Source organism: Centruroides sculpturatus, unplaced genomic scaffold, assembly GCF_000671375.1.
Source record: "Centruroides sculpturatus isolate CEXI.00-Female unplaced genomic scaffold, Cexi_2.0 scaffold1509, whole genome shotgun sequence".
NCBI lineage: Eukaryota > Metazoa > Arthropoda > Arachnida > Scorpiones > Buthidae > Centruroides > Centruroides sculpturatus.
This window is the reverse complement of record NW_019385645.1, coordinates 165378-182404: the sequence shown is the minus strand read 5'-3', so window position 1 is coordinate 182404 and position 17027 is coordinate 165378. Positions and strand designations below refer to the sequence as shown.

Below are 17027 nucleotides of genomic sequence, written 5' to 3'. Positions count from 1 at the left end.
ATGTGAGCTTGGTTTCATTCTAAAAACATCATTTTTTTTTAATGTGCTTTGATTTCAATTTTTCATAAAAATGCTATGTTATATAAAATTACTATGCATTTTTTGGATGTAAAAAGCAGTTTTTTTAAAACTTGTTTAATTAATGCCATTCATATTTTAAGCAAAAGGTTTAAAATGAAGAGAGAACAATATTTTTTTTTGTAAATCTCAAAATTTTAAATAAAAATTTATATTAATGTGTTATTTTATTAAGCAAAATTAAAAATCAGTTTCATATATATACTGTTTAATTTTGAACTTTTTATTAAAATTTGAATAATTGAATACTTCATAATTAATTTTAGCTATTTGATAATTTTTAATAATAAAATTTAAGCTAAATATTAATATTATGATCAATTTAAGTATTTTAAAAACATTCAATCTTATATATACACAATGAGAAAATTAAAATTTTAACTTTTAAAATTTATAAACATTTTGTTCATACAGCAAGTTGCACATTGGGGACCTGAACTCATGGAAATGGAAAATCAAGCTAAGCAGGTAAATTTGTTACAGTGTATATATATTAGTTATTAAAATTAAATATTAGATATTTTCCAAAAAGAAAAATATGGTAATAGTTATGGTATGAAATACATAAATTAAAATATAGTAATATAAAACTAATTTTCTTCTCATATTTTATACATAACACACATTGTTATACATTTTTTTACATACTATTTCAAAATTTGTCTGTTTATAATTTTTTGTTGCATTTAAGTTGATATTTTTTAAAATTATAATTTGGTATTTCAGGTTTTTAAATTTTAATAAATACAAAATTAAGAATTAATTATGAAGTTTTTACACTAAATTTAATTTCCTTAAATGGACTTGTATATAATTTTTTAAGCATTTTATAACATATTTTTAACATACTAAAATGCTATAAGTTAACATTTTTCATATTATTTTTTAAACACAACTACAAGTCTAATAAATTTTTACTGTACCATAGTTAACCTACACTCAACAATACATATCTGGTAATACCCTCTAAAAAGTAGCTGATAATTCAGAATTGTCTAATAATAATTCAGTATGCTAGCATTTTGTGAATCAGAATTTGTTTTGACATGATGTACTAAAGATCAAGGCAAAAAGATGGAGTATGTGTCTGTGTGTGTTGCTACATGTTGGGAGTTGACCATGGAATTCAGCACCGTATGATTGAGAAATATGAATCACTTGGTTACAGTATCTATCTTGTTTGTGGTGAGTTGAATGTCTGTGCCTAATGTCTGTTTATGCCACAATCACAGAATAAGTTTGCATAAAAATTATTCAGGATCAGACTTGGAATCAGTTTATTTCAAGTCTTCTGTCAGTTTATTTCAATTTGGTCTTCTGTCTAGAATACATGCATGGCAGCATCTGCCATGCATGATTCTAGAGATTCTTTCCATAGTAAGACCAATTGTTTGAGTTGCTCTTCAGTTTCTCATGAGCTGTTTTGAAGTCGCTCTTCAGCTCATCATTCATTCAGCAAAGTCAGTGAATAGAATTGACAGGCTGATCTGAGTTCGAGGCAACACACCTCATCTCTAAACAAAACTTCCAGTCTAATCATTAATGTGAATCATAAACTATTACAAAATGTACAGCAATACCTTTAATATTCAGATATATCTTGTTTTCGTATTTTTGCAAACTTTTATATCTGGTATTCTGACATGTTCGATAATCTGTCACTACTCTGGTCTTATAGTCATCAGATTAATGAACATCTACTGTAGCTTTTGTGAAATATTTTTTAATAAGAGGATATTAAGAATTTCTTTTGACAAAAATTTATCTTAGTAAATAAAAAAATTTGCCTATTTATCTATACACTTAATATTATTTATTTATTATTAATACATCTAAAAATATAATTTTAATATTTATAATTTTATTTGATAGAATGCAGAAATCATGTTCTTTGTAATTGATAATCAAACAAGGTCTGTTGCATCCATGATTGAGGCAGCCCATATTGCAGGTAAATTTTAGGAATAAATGTTTAATTTAATAAATTTTCAAAAGTTATAAAACAATAAAAATTTCTAGATTAAGAAGAAATTTAGAACAATATTTTATGTTATCATATACATTTTATTGAAGTTTAACTACTATTAAAGTTAATATAATTATAATAAATTTGTCTGAAGTGATGATATCTTTTAAGTGTAGAATTTATTAAATATTTTTATAAGGATAAAACAATGTTCTATTATTTTGTGTGTGTTTAAAATTTATCAGCATTATAATTCATTTTTCACAGACAACAAAAATTGCTTAAAAATCTGCACATGGAAAATTGAAATGTTTCAAATAACTTTGCTGAATCAACATCATTTATCTTTCATATGAAATTTATATTAGTTGTATTAATTAATTGAAAAGACTTCTAGAGTTAAAAAAATTCACAGTTTCACTTTTTCTTAAATAAAATACAAATTGATATTCACTAATCCATCACCCTACACCTCACCGCAATGATGCTGCATAAATGATTTTGCCAGATTACTGATGGTTAGTTTAGAATACAGTAGGATAAGATGGTTAGGTTAGAACAGTTAACCATCTTATCCTACTTTTAAAATTCACTGTAAATCAGTACAAGTTGGTTAATAAGCAAACATTGAATGAAAATCATGTCAAATTATTGTATATTTAGCAATGTTGAGCATCCCCAAACAGTAGCAATGGGCTAGTGCAGTGACGCAGGAAATTTGAAATTACGCTAGCTGAAATTAGTGCTGGAACCAGATTACTGATAGTTGACCTGTATTTTTATTTAAGAAAAGATATGTCTTTGCACTATAAGTCTATGAGAAAATTGAAACAACTGATAAATCTTTAAAATATACAAATAAGTTGAATAATACTCTACTTTTGTTCTGAAAACAAAATATTTCAATAGTGTTTGGTCTAACAATTGAAAATGTTATCTTCTTATATACATTTATTATTTATTTAAGTAACTATTGTTTGTGTGTTTGTATACAAATGAAATATGTATACATACTTTGATCATTAATAACATCTATCTTTATTTTCTTTGAAATTGTTATTAAAGTGTGTATATATATGTTTGGAACGCAATAACAGTGGGTGATTGGTTAACAAACATAATCCATTCCAAGACTTTGTTCGCTATCAAAATTGTTTTTTAACTGATTATTGATTTAACAGGTTTTTATGGAAATTTGATTAATTTGTTCTGGAGACTCCAAAAAATAAAAAATATACTTTATTACTATGTTTATTTATATTTAATAATAAAAATACATATACGCAGTCTTGCATTTTTATTAGTCGTGTTTTTCCATTTATGGAGGTTAAAGAATCTGTCTAATGCTGATTGCTTTCCTCTCTTCTTCAAGATTTTTCAGAAGTAATTAATAGCATTGTAATTGTAGAGATATTCAAGCCTATTAAGCTCACTCTGATTTGGATGCTATTTTAAGACCATTATTCTGACATCCTCCCACTTCTTCAAAACATCTTTAATAAGCAGATGTCGGCATTAATCCTCTTTTTCAGAAGAAAACATATCTCGCCGCGTTTCTTGGTGTTCTTCATTCAAGAATTCATGGCATTCTTGTCATAAGATCAGTTTCAGGTTCCATTATGAGCTCTTCAATGTTCTTTATTTCTCAGATGTGATTTTTGTTAGCTGCTTGAGTCTTCTTGATTATACAGTATCTTTCTTAGATAAGATTGAACTGCAGCCTACTATAGACCTGTTTACGCCATACTACCCAGCAACATCAGACATCGTCTGCCCACTCTCTACCTTTGCTATTATACTCTCATCTTTCGAAAATAAAAACTGACACAAAACTTAACGAATGCCCACCCGGCAGTCTTGCAAATACTATTAAAAAATTGTTTCTGTCAGAAGAATAAAAGGCTGGAATTACAGTCTTTCCTATAATTCATATAATTTCATATAATATAATTTATATGGAATTCATATAAAATTCCGTTTTATATGAATTCCATGTTGTACGAGTCACTTAGATTTTACAAATGCGTGAGCCATTCACAGCCCGACACACATATTTGTAAAATCTAAATTACTCGTACAACATGAAATTTATATAAAATGGAATTATCAACAGTGTTATAGAGGGGTTGACTGTACAAGGGAGAGTTTCTTAGTTAGGAGGAATATTATCCGATCAGTATATACCAGGTTGAGTGCCGATGTCGATGTCTCCCGCACTCCAAAAGGTTTTGAATTGTTGCCTGAAGACAAGGAAAGACCAATTTTATGTCTCTTCTTCTTGTGTTTTTTCTGTGAGGTATTCAGTTATCCGAACATAAAAATCTTTTGTGAAAGTGTTTGTTATCCAATTTTTTCATTAACTGATCACCCACTGTATTAAAATTTGAGTCAATTTTTTTTAATGCAAAAATTTTATATATTAACTATTCATTCTAAACTATCATTTCTTGCTAAAATGTATGAAATTTAATAGGAACAGATCGAAAATTAATATTAGTAATTCACGAATTTGAAGGAAATGAAATAAAAGTAATGGGAGAACGTCTCACTGAAAAGTAAGTTTTACTATTTTTATAAATATATAATAAACAAAAAAAACAAAGTTTCCAAGTTTTAAATTTAAATCTCAACTTTTACATTTAGAGAATTAAAAGATCTGAAACAAGGTCAAAGATTTCTTCAAGATCTTGTAGAAAGAAAAGGAATCCCGGTATTCCGAAACATTCCAAATGCACTGACATGCGCAGCTCGTCTTATTCGAGAAAAAATCTATCCCCAAGATCTTAACGTTAATGATATAGCAAATCCAATTAAAATGCCTTATGTTCATCTAGGAGACAAATTAATGTAAGTAATATATGCTTTCCTGTTTTTGTTTTTTTAATATTAAACTTTAAATAATTTTAAATCTCCTGCTAATTATTAAAATTAACTAGGCTTTAAGAAATAAATATTCAAATCAAAAAGCAGCAAACTAGTCTGCTGATTAATGCAAACTGACCAATGTCAGAGGTAACTTTAATAAAACTTACTAATACATTTGTGATGAAATTGCTCTTCAATGATACATTCTTGTGCTGTTATATTGTAATGAATTAATTTTTTTACTATCATTTCTTGTGCACAATTTAATTACTATTGCAGCTTGGCTTTAAAGTTTGCCAATCTTTTTGCAGCAATGTATTTATATATTCAAACAATATTCATGACTTCACACGTCTCAAATTTTGATTTGAAGGCATCAGTCACATAAAAAGCACATCTTTGAGCATTTTTCCAGCAATGTTTTTCTTTTATGATAAATGTTTTTGGCTGACTAAAGGTCTGCCAAAAGTTCTAAATTGGAATGTTATCTCATGTGAATAATTGTCTTCTATAGGTTTTAAAATTTTAAAAATGATGGTCACAGAAACCTATTAGTTTCTGTGACCATGTATTTTCTAACTGCTTACATATGGGATGGTTTTCATTGTGACTCAATGATTCTGATAGTATTTTCATATGCTATTATATATTGTGGGCCCTTAGTTTGAGAATTCTTATTCTGTTTGTCGTAAAACAGTCTCCAGGCAGCAGATAAGGATTTAGTCTTTACAGATGAAATCATCAATGAAGGATTATTTACTTCTGTATGTTTTTTTTCTAATGTTCTATTTACAAGTTAATCAATTTTGGTATATTCCAATTTCATTACCTTCTCTAATTATAATTACTTATTGAATTATTTTATTATTATATTGAAAAAATTATTTTGTTTAAATAGGAAACTAAGAGAAGTATTTGATGATTTGGATTCTGCAAATTTGGGGGAAATTAGTCTCGAAGATGTGAGTTTATGTAATTATTCAATTGTATTTCGCATGTATTACATTTTTATCTTAAAAAATATAAAACCAGATTTTTAAAAAAATTAAGAAAAGTTTAAAAATATGGTATTAATAGAAAATATTTTTACAAAATTATTTACTTCAGACATTTTAAATTTAATTTATTAAATATGATTTTAAGATGGTTGCTTGTAATTAAATATAATTCTAAAATCAAATTAAGATTAATTCTGTTATACGTAATTTATTAATTAATAATTGTCGAGACAAATTATTATAAAACATTCAATTATTTACCTGCAAAACAAAAGAAATATTTAAAATTTTACAAAAAAAATTATAAAAATCGATTCACAATAAACCTTTGAACAGTAAAATATTTATAACAAAAAAAATTATGTTTATATAAAGATTTTTTTTTAGTTTCAAAAGTATTTTGTATCACTCTTCCTCTATCATAGTAAATATAAAAATAATTACATTAATTTGCTTTATACAAATAGAAATTTTTCCAGATTTACAATTGATATTTTATAAATGAGGTCATTAGTTTCTCATGTGAAATCGCATTCATAAAGATCCTTATGGATGATGAGGGAAGGGGATAAGTTCTTGTCAACCACATAAATTTTTTAGATAACAATACAAAAAGTCCACGTAACTGAATTTTTAGTTTCTCTGACACTTTTGAATTTTAATTAAAGAAAATTCAAGATAAGATATGCAGAGTCTTAGATAAAAATTTTGAATATTTTAGTTTTGAATTTTGTATTAAGTGAGGTTTTAATCATGATAAGTTATCTAAAATATTTGATGTTTTCAAGTGTAAATACAGTTTGGGAAAGTTAATTAAAATAAATATAATTATCTTTAGAATATACATACAGTGGAGTGTCGATTATTCGAATCAATTGGGGACGGGTTGTTCGGAAAATCAATATTTCGGATAACTGATTATGTACGAAAAAATATATTAACCTATCCCATGTTGAAATTTTTCTCCATTGCATGTTGCTTCGCGTTGAATTTTTGTCGATGTTAAGCCTAATGTAAACTTTTTAAAATAATAATTGTGACTATTGTATCATTAAAAATTATTTCTTTATTTTGTACAAACAAAATAAATATATTGAAAAATATAAAAACAATAAAAAATTATACTTCAGAAGTTAATTTAGTATCAAAAACGTAAAATATTTGAGTAGCCCAAGACATAGCCAAAGATTGCAGCACCACAGCACTGGTGAAAATTTAAATTTTGCCGACTGGAATTCTTTCGGATAATTGACGTTCTACTGTATTTATTTAATTTTATTTTAATTAATGTTTAAGTTTTTTAAAAACCATTTGAAATTTTGTCTAATTAAAATTATGATTAGTTTATTAATTCTTAAAGCATCATTCAGAAAAAAAGTATTAAATGTAGAAAATTTCATTAGATACAGCATTTAACTTCACAAAAGGTGCAAAATTTCAAAGAATTTTCTAAGTATAATTTTCAATGCTATAAAACATCCTTCTGTTCTCTACTGTGAAAAACTCTTAAGAAGAATCTTCAGCCACTTTACTTCACCATGCATTGTAGCCATTTTTTGCCCTCTTCATTCTAAAAACTTATAATTGTATTAAGTTTGCAAATTTTTATTAACTTTTCAGACAAACACAAATTGAAATACAGTTGCCAAAGCATTTTGTAGCATTTTTCACAGCAGAAAAAATGAATTTTTTTTCATAGTATTGAAAATTGTGCGTAAAGAGAGTATATTCACGCGATATGAAACTACTCTGGTGTTTAATTACATAAATATTCACAGATCACCTAAGAAATTTTACTAACATCTCCCTATTTTACAAGAAAAACATTCAAAATATTGAAAAAATATATTAACTTTGGGAATTTTTCTTCATTTTCCCAAATCATAGAAACTGTTTAATAACAGGTGAGAAATGTGTAAAAAAACGATTCATGGAATGAAATTTTATAATTTGCAAAACAATACAATTGTTATTTTACTGCAAAAATCTATAATAAGCGAAAGTTAATATTCTATTATTATTTATTTGGAAGATGTATAAATAAATTTATTGAACTAAAAATATAATAAAAATTCACAGTAACTCCATAAATAATCATGATTCTTTTAAATTTAATTTTCTCTAGATACCATGAGACAAACATAATCTAATAATCATTAGGACTCAAGTTGCAAAAACTTATTTTAAGATATATGTGATGATGATAAGCATATAATGAAACAAATATTTGAAAATTGTATATTTATTTAATAATGTTACACAATAATTGTTAGACATCATATATTTAGAATGAAATTTGTAAAAATATAGCTTGGAAAATATAAAAATTGGTAACATAAGAGATGGTTAATTTAACAGTAGAATTTTAAAATTTATATATTTATTATACAAGATAAAAATAATTATTCTGTTAGTAAATTATATAAATATCTCATATTTTTATTGATTTTTCTTCCAGGTATGTATGGCATATAAAATATTAACATGCCAGGAATTAACAATGAGTACCTTAAAATCTAAAGTAGCCCATCAAAATAATTCACTTATAAATCATTTTGAAATGGATAAAATTAACCCTCAGGATATTAAAGTGAATTTTGACCAATTCTGTTGCATAATGATGGAATTTAGAAGTCAGGTAATTTGAAAGTATTATAATTCTTAAAGTAAGTTTTTATATAAATTTTTTTTTGCATTTTTAATTTTATATCTGTGCTTATGCATACACTTCTATGCAAAATATTTACATATAGAGTAAAATCTGCTAATGTGACCACTTAAGGGTCATCATATAAAGNAACATATAATATATATATATATATATATTTGCCTTTACCAAGTCAATATTACTATAACAAATAAAGCTAAATATAAATAGTTCAAAGTTTAGACATGTTTTAAAATCAGTTCATTTCATTTCAAACTAGCCGTTAGAAAATTTTAATTTTTATTTAAATAAAGCATAAATGCAATAAATGATTCTCCAAGTATAAAAATATAAACAATGTTTAAAGCAAATATTTTGTTTATATGTACAAATAAATGTACTTTAATATTCCAATATGTTTTGATAATTATATGAAATATTTTGCATACCATTCTGATTACTACTACTGTTTACTAATATGTAAAATACATGTAAAATTAAATATTATGCAATTCTATTGAATTGCATAATATTTAATTTTACATGTAAGAAAAACAAATAATAAAGGGAGTTGTACTTTAATATTCCATTATTTTTACTTGTAATTCAGCTGTATTTTTTTAACATAATATATTACAACTGTATTGAAATTCTCGATCTCACTCCATAATTGCATTAGTTCAAGTTGAATAATAATAAAATTGGGATTGTTGTTGTTATTTTTGAAATAAGAAAGTAACTGAAGAGTTCAGATGTAGAAGATGGTAGGCACCTTCATGAAAGTTTAGAGAAAATGTAAAAATTAAATGTCTTAAGAAGTTTTCTGTATTTACTTTAAAGTACCATACATACAATATTTAAATTAAATATTAGCGAGAAAGTGACCATACGGTCTTCCGTGTTTTCTTCACATGCCAAAATAGGGTTGGTTCCTTACAAAAAATATTGATAGATAGTAGGATAAAATAATTATTTTTCTGTCTAAATAAATCAAGTTCTATTACTAGAAATTGAATGAAATTTGGCACCATATTTAATTTACAAAGAAACCTTTAAAAACCTTTGTGTTTGGCATCAGCCACCTATAACTAAAATGAACAGCACTCCCCTCTGGTCTGCTGTAGGAGCTCTTCATTTAAGTCATGTGTATCATGTGTAGTTACTTACTGTACAACAAAAACACTTCTAATAAAATTTGAGTTTTGACTTCCTTAAATAAGCAGTGTTTTTCATTATATTCAAGCAAACTATTAATTAGTTAAACAAATTTTGTTATAAAAGAGACACCAAAACAAATAAACGATTAAGAAGGCAATATATACATATGTATGTAAGCCATTTGTAATTGAATTTTTCATTCAGCACTTCTTACTTAATGGATAACAATGATATTAACAAATTATGGTTATATAGTATATTATATTCAAATTTTATATATAAATTAAACAGTGGATAAAAAATTTGACAGATATTTTACTTTTCGATATCTAATACAGAATTTTTAACAGATGGATAATGGACCGAAAATGTTAGAGGACGTGGCATCAAAAGCTTCAGATATATTTTGTTCTCTACTTCAACCGATGGTTAAACTTGTCGGTAAATATTTTTGTTTTTATGTATTTTGTGTAATGAATATAATTAATTTTAAAATTAAGAGTTCATTATTTTTTTTCTCTCTCAAAAATTTCCTTTTTATTTTTTTTGTTAGACTGGATTCTGCCACGACATAATTCAGAAACAGACAATTTTTCGGATAATTATCAATTTGCCGCTAGTTGTAGAGACATCTACTTAGGAGGATCAGGTTTTCCTTCAACATGGAGAGAAAAAGTAGCAATTCCTCTTCTTAAGTAAGTTGATTTGGCATTATATCATATATTATATAATGAACTTATTTTTTCACCTGAGAAACTTTTACATTTGATTTGATTATTAAAACATTTATGTTATGAAGAAAGATTTACATAATTAATAATAATTTAAAATTTTTAACTAATTAGCTTATTATTCTAAAGTTTTTAAAAACAATAAATCTTTACTAGAAACATTAACATATAGTGACCTATTATACAAAGTATATTTAGTAAAAATTGAAAAAAAATTTCTTGGCATTAAATTTAAAATATGAAAGTTTTTAATTTAAAGGGAAAGCTAATTAACATGAAATTAAATAATAATGTGCATTGAAAAAGTTTACAACAGAAAATTTCACTTTAATATTAAAGTTATAATTTGATAATAGCTTTTTATTTGCTTTTAATACTTTAGACCCTAATCAATTGACCTAAGTGAAATTTTCAATGTGTTTGCATTCCTCTATCTTTAAATTTTAAAATACTTATGAATTCAACTATTTTATAATTTTTAAAATTCCAAAAAGTCAAGAACAAGTAACAATATAAATCTAATTCCACAATCACAAAAGATACAGTGTTTTGAATAAATTATTTATGCTAAGCATAAATATACAACTACATCCCAGTTAAAACAAAGATAAGAAACTATGGAGTAATATTGAACAAGTAGAAAAATGGCTCCTCTTAGCTTTATTTTTCTTAATTATTTTTAAAATACTTTTTACTTGTATTTTATGATTTGATGTCATTGTTTTTCCTCTTTGGATTTCAACCACTATTCTAATCTTTTGGCACACATACTGAAAATTTTGCAACAAATTAGGATTTATTCTTGTCCTATTGTGTGTATATATTTTTAACAGTATTTATTAAATTTTACTGTTTATTTTAAAGTTGTATTATTCACTATCCATATATATTTTGATACACAATCAATTTAAAAAATAAGAAATTACAAAAATATTCTGTTAAAATTTTTATCATTGTGCAAAGTATTTAGGATACAATTTTTTTCCAGTTGAAAAATTTTTAATTTGAAATTAAAGTTGAAAAATTTTGTCATTTTTGCAAAATAAGTAAATAGTGAATATGAAAATATTAAATTAATTTTAACAATAAATCTAATCTTAAAAAAGAAATAATTTTAAAATAATAATATAATCGACTTTACTTTTGATTAAATAGGAAGCATGGTCTCACTTATTTTTGTCCGCAAGAAGAACCGTGGAACAAGCGTTTGATTCCACTAGAAGCTGCGGCGATGGAAAACAGCAGAATTTTATTATTTGTTATTACCAAAGACACGAGATCATTAGCTCAAATGACTATCGTAAGTTAATTGGATCATAAACATTATTTCCTATCTACCTGTTAGTTTATGTCAATTTAAAAAAATAAGTGTATTGTTATTCACAAAACAAACATATTTTTTTTCTAAATTTTAAAATTGTACAAATAGAATTTGTACAATTTTAATAACACCCAAACATCAAAATAAAAATTGCAATTTGTGTTTTTTAGACAAAATTAATTTGGAATTAATGTTACTCTTAAATTCACAGTTATTGAAAATTTTGTTTGACTATATATTTTCAATTAAAATATTTTTTACAGGCAGGCCATTATGTCGGATTTGGATGTCAGATGGTGCTGTGCATTCAGTATCTGGAAGATAATGTCGAAATTGATGGTGAAAAAGTATGTAAAGTAATTTTTCTTGCTAATTTTTGGTCAGTCAGTTGGTCGATTAGTTAATTATCATTATTAATTATATGCTAGTTGGGGTTGTAATAATGTTTATAAGGAAATTTGCAGCATTGACCACCTAAACATTTTTTTGATGACGAAAACACTGCAGTAGGTATATTAATATTTTACATGCCAGATTAATTTCTCACAACTTCAAGGATCAAATTTTTTTAGTTGCCAAACGGCTACATTACATATAAGTTAAGTCCTACACTTTGAACATTATATAAATGTAAAACTCTAATACCCTTAAATTGTTAGCGTTGGATAGGCAGACACTATTTTTTATCTATTCTCTCTTTTGTGGTATATATAGCAACAATCCTTGTCATCAGCCCTGTCAGGAGCAATTGTTGTGCAGCATGTGTGTGCAGGAAGCAACCCATGCTACATTAATCATTTTCTGTACAAAAAGATTACAAGCAAAACAATTTATATTCATTGTTGTAACTTATGTTTAGTTCCTGATATAAACATGACCTTTATACAGGAAGTTAAAGCATTTATATGCTAGTTAGTATGCAACTGTTTCCAAGCTAAATAATCCAATAAAGACCTGGAATTTTTGAATTTCTAACTCTGATTGATTAAATGTGATTTATAGATGGTGTTTTATTTGGCATCATAAATATAAATATACAGGGGTTACAAAAGTAATATTTACCTTTGCAATGCCAAGAAATAACCTATTTCCAATAATGGTTGCTTTTTACTTTTTGACATGAACAATAAAAAGTGGCGGAGTAATAAAGTTCCATTTTGAGTGGAATAGATTTTCTTCTAGTAAGCATAGATTGGTTCAACCTCCTATCGTAGAGAAATTCAAACTGATGATTTTAGTATAGTACTTGGAAAATAGGGATTAAAGTTTAAGTGTGCCCACCCCTTTAAATGGATATGTCCTGTGCAAACTACTGCATTTGCACATTGGGGATGCAGGTGTAATATACTGCTCCACACTTAAAATGAGGAGGAGGAGATAGTATTTGCCATTTGTTAGATTTTAAAATATTTTGAATTAATTTACTATATAATTTAGAATGTTGATGGCCTATTAAGCTAAATTATACAACCTCCACCTCAACCCCAAAATCATTAAAAATACAAATTTTTGATAAAGCGAACAACCTACTGTTCCCCTAGCAATTTGTATTAATGCAAGTCGACTGTATTTTAAACGATTAAGCCACTGAGTGAAAAACTGTCTACCTACAATATAAATGCCAAATGCTTCTTTTTAACACATTGTAGATTTGATAATTAAACAGGGTGGCAGTGATATTTTATCCTAACCTGTGAAGTATCTTACTGTTAATTCACCATAGACTTTAAAATTCTGTATCTATGCTGCAACATTGAAGTATTTTTAATTTCTGCAGTTATCAAAACTATAAAATAGACAGCAACAAACTAGATTATTATTTCATTTATCATTTTAATTCAACTTTTACACTTAAGACAATTGGAGATTAGATAATTATTATAAAATATTCTAGGAAGGAACAGAAACTTGCTTCTTTGAACTTTTATAATTACAGCTACTTTTCAATGCATTCACTTTTAAATTCCAGATGTTTGTCGTAGTAACATAAGCTTTTGCAAAACCCGGCAAAAGAAGTCTTTTGTCAATTTTGGATACGGCTTATCCAGCAATCTCTAATCTTGACTCCCAAAAACTACTTTGAATGAGAAAACAAATGAACGTTGCCATGTAGTCCCGATCCAGCACTTTCCAAGTGTTCAAAGATTTCCCACTTGGGAATTAAAGAAATTTGTGACTTTGGAAAGAACATGCTTTACAATAATGCGCAGCCAAAATTACTCCAGAGTTCAGTAGGCTTTTCATCATTTCACATTAATTGCAACATTTGTGGCCGATCTGTAACAACTGTGTAAGATTTGGTAAGCTTGTCGAAGAAGCTACGACAAACATCCGAACTACAAAAGCAAATGTATTGAAAGATAGCTGTAAGTATGCAGAATTCTGTTTGTTTCTAGTCTAGCCTCAAATTTCAACTGGGAAAATTATGCTTTCTAGGTTTGTTAATTCACAATAATGCATAATTTTTGAGTGAAAATTAGCTACATTTACTGAAATATTTATCTCTATTTTGCAGCTCTCGAACCAGGCGGTAAAAGACTACAACCGAGGTAGGGTATACCTGTCCGATCTGGCAAACCGAGCCGGAATTCCAGTGTTCGAGGATCTTGAAGAGGCTGTGAACTGCGCTGCGCAAAAATGTCTGTCGAGCTCTTAGTGCAAAAAAAAGAAAAAAAAATTACAATTAAAAAAAAAAACAACAAACGATTACCTCAGACGGAAGGACAAACTCAGGCAGCAAGTCGAGAGGTGCGGATTATTAACAAAACTATTTTCTACTTTGATTTTTATATCATTTTGTGATCTGTATTGACGACATTCGCCAACATAAAACGAATGTTAAAGTTCGAGCGCTTTGTTGCATTGAGTTCGGACGTTTCTACTTAAGACGACAAAAGCGTCCCATCGTAATTTAACGTTTATTCGACTGTACATTGTTTATATAAATCTAAAAACGATTCATAACTGTACAAAGCAAGCATCTGTGTCATATACATAAGCCATTTTTTCCCCACGAAACATCAAGCATTTTAGTATGACGAGACGGCATCGGTTTTGATGCAATTTTAAATTAAGGTTTTTTTGCTTGTCTCGTGAACTTGTGCCTAAATTAATTTGTTATTTTATAACTATCTGAAGTGTATAATAGTTTTATTTCTATCTGGGACTTTTAAAACACTTTTTGTTGTTGTTTTTGCAGACAATCAGTCAGAAACATAAGCATTCCTCTTATTGTAATATTTCTGAATTCTGTGTATTATTATTAAATGAAATGTAATATTTCCTGTAGTAAAATCGTTTTAGCATTTTTTACATTGTGGTTATCGATTGATTTACACTCTTACCTAAAATGTGAAACGTTATGTAATGTTTACTCTTTGTCTGTCAGTAAGACAATTTCATTTGTTTTGAACTGGTTTTAAATTAAATTAGCAGAGACCTGGCATCGATTGGGGATATTTGATGTTACTTATGCTCTCGACACCGTCTTGTTCTGCATTTTAAAATATTTTCCCAAAATTTGCTTTATAAAAGAGAAACATCTCATTTTCATCACGTGCTTGTCATTCCAAAGGGACCATTGGCTCTCTAGAGAGCCACTGGTTGGTTGGTTTTCAGCCTTATGTACAAGATTTGTTAAAAGCTTTACATATCTGTAAAGATACGTACAATACATTAGCCAGAGCAAAAATTTTTAAAAGTACCATGTTTGGTACTGCTCTAATACTGCAAATGCCACAATTTCATCGGTTGGATAAAGGCTGTCTGGCCGACTGTAAATGGAAAGCCAAAGTTTCAGACAAAAAGTAATCACCTGTCTTTTGGAAAGTTTGTTTGCATCTGCTCTTGGGATCTTCAAATGCAAAGACTAGACAGACACAAACATAATTATACAAGACAATTTATGTTTAAGAAATAGAATTACCACGTGAACTCATGATACATCTATACTGTATACTGATACATCTATACATCTATACTGTATTGGCTTCAATCTCTGACAATAATTCAGATATTTTTATGGATTTTACTTATGTCATTAGATTTCAAGACTCGTCCATCACACAAAATTAATGAACTGCCCAGATTGGTTTATAAATTTGGTTAACCCCCCTTTCAATACTAAATTATTTTAAAATTAAAGAATTTTCAGTATTTGCCAGTACATTGTGTGTCTGTCCCGTTATATAAAAGAGGGGATCAAATTGGGGTCTGTGCTGAAATGCATACTGCAAACATAATGGAATTATTTTTGTTAATAAAATAATTAAAATAATAATGCTACAATTTAAAAGCCTTATCATTGGGATTTGAGTCCTAAATATTTAAGCAAGGTGGGCTTAAAGCAGTGTTTTCCAACCTTTTTTGTTCTATGCCCCCACCTAAGCCTTTCTAAAATTCTTATGCCCCCCTAACATATACAGCAGCCATACAGTTTTAACTTAAACTCTGGACGAGTCCATTTTCGAATTGCCCCCTTAACAATCAAATTGCCCCCATGTTGGGAAACACTGGCTTAAAGTGAGGAAAAATTTTGTCTTGTAAAAACACAAGCAAATGAGCACATGCCAGATTAAATTAATACTGATCTTTTTCCATTTTTCTGGAAAAATTGACCATGTATACTTTATAATAGACTAATATATAGATTATCTTGCATGATGTTTATGAAGCAAGTTAAGGAAGTCTTAGAACAAAGATAAAAATTTGCCATTTATACAGTGTGACAAACTGCCATAATTTAGCACCTCCCTAATGATCTAATGTGAGTTCACAAGCCATTGGGGATAAGTTCTCCAAGTGATGATTATGAAACAGATGGAACTTGTAACTTTGCATTTAATGCCATTACAGAGCTTATCACATCTGTTTTGGTGCAGGGATAAATTTAAGACTCAAATTGTTATACTGGGGTTGTTCAGTAAAGATTTGCAGTTATTAAAAAAATCTCTGGTTTTTGACTGGTGATAAAGTTGTGATAAAGTTCAACAATTTAGTAAGCATTAAAAAAGGAATTATGTGAGGAAAGGACAATTAATTACTGTAATTGTACTTAATGGTCTAAATATTTCTACTGAATGATTTGTGATTAAAAACATCAAGAATAGAAGTTGATTACGTTATAAATAAATAAAACATCAAGTACAAATAAATATTAAAATAAAAAGTGATAACACAAATTTTGTTGCAAATTAACCAAAGAGTTCAGATCTCTTTGACACTTCTAAAGTCATTTCTAGTTGATTTATTTCATCTTTTGTTC

General features: G+C 27.3%; 1 protein-coding gene across 1 annotated transcript; it reads left to right on the top strand.

The window, feature by feature from the left end:
* Positions 1–412: 412 nt before the first annotated feature.
* On the top strand, positions 413–15074 carry LOC111640848. The gene is made up of 11 exons (XM_023386920.1): positions 413–546; positions 1951–2029; positions 4518–4599; positions 4688–4891; positions 5808–5871; positions 8366–8545; positions 10063–10153; positions 10266–10407; positions 11599–11743; positions 12028–12111; positions 14280–15074. Exons 1-11 carry the CDS (start codon positions 520–522, stop codon positions 14418–14420), a joined length of 1239 nt encoding a protein of 412 aa, XP_023242688.1. The 5' UTR covers positions 413–519; the 3' UTR covers positions 14421–15074.
* Positions 15075–17027: the final 1953 nt, after the last annotated feature.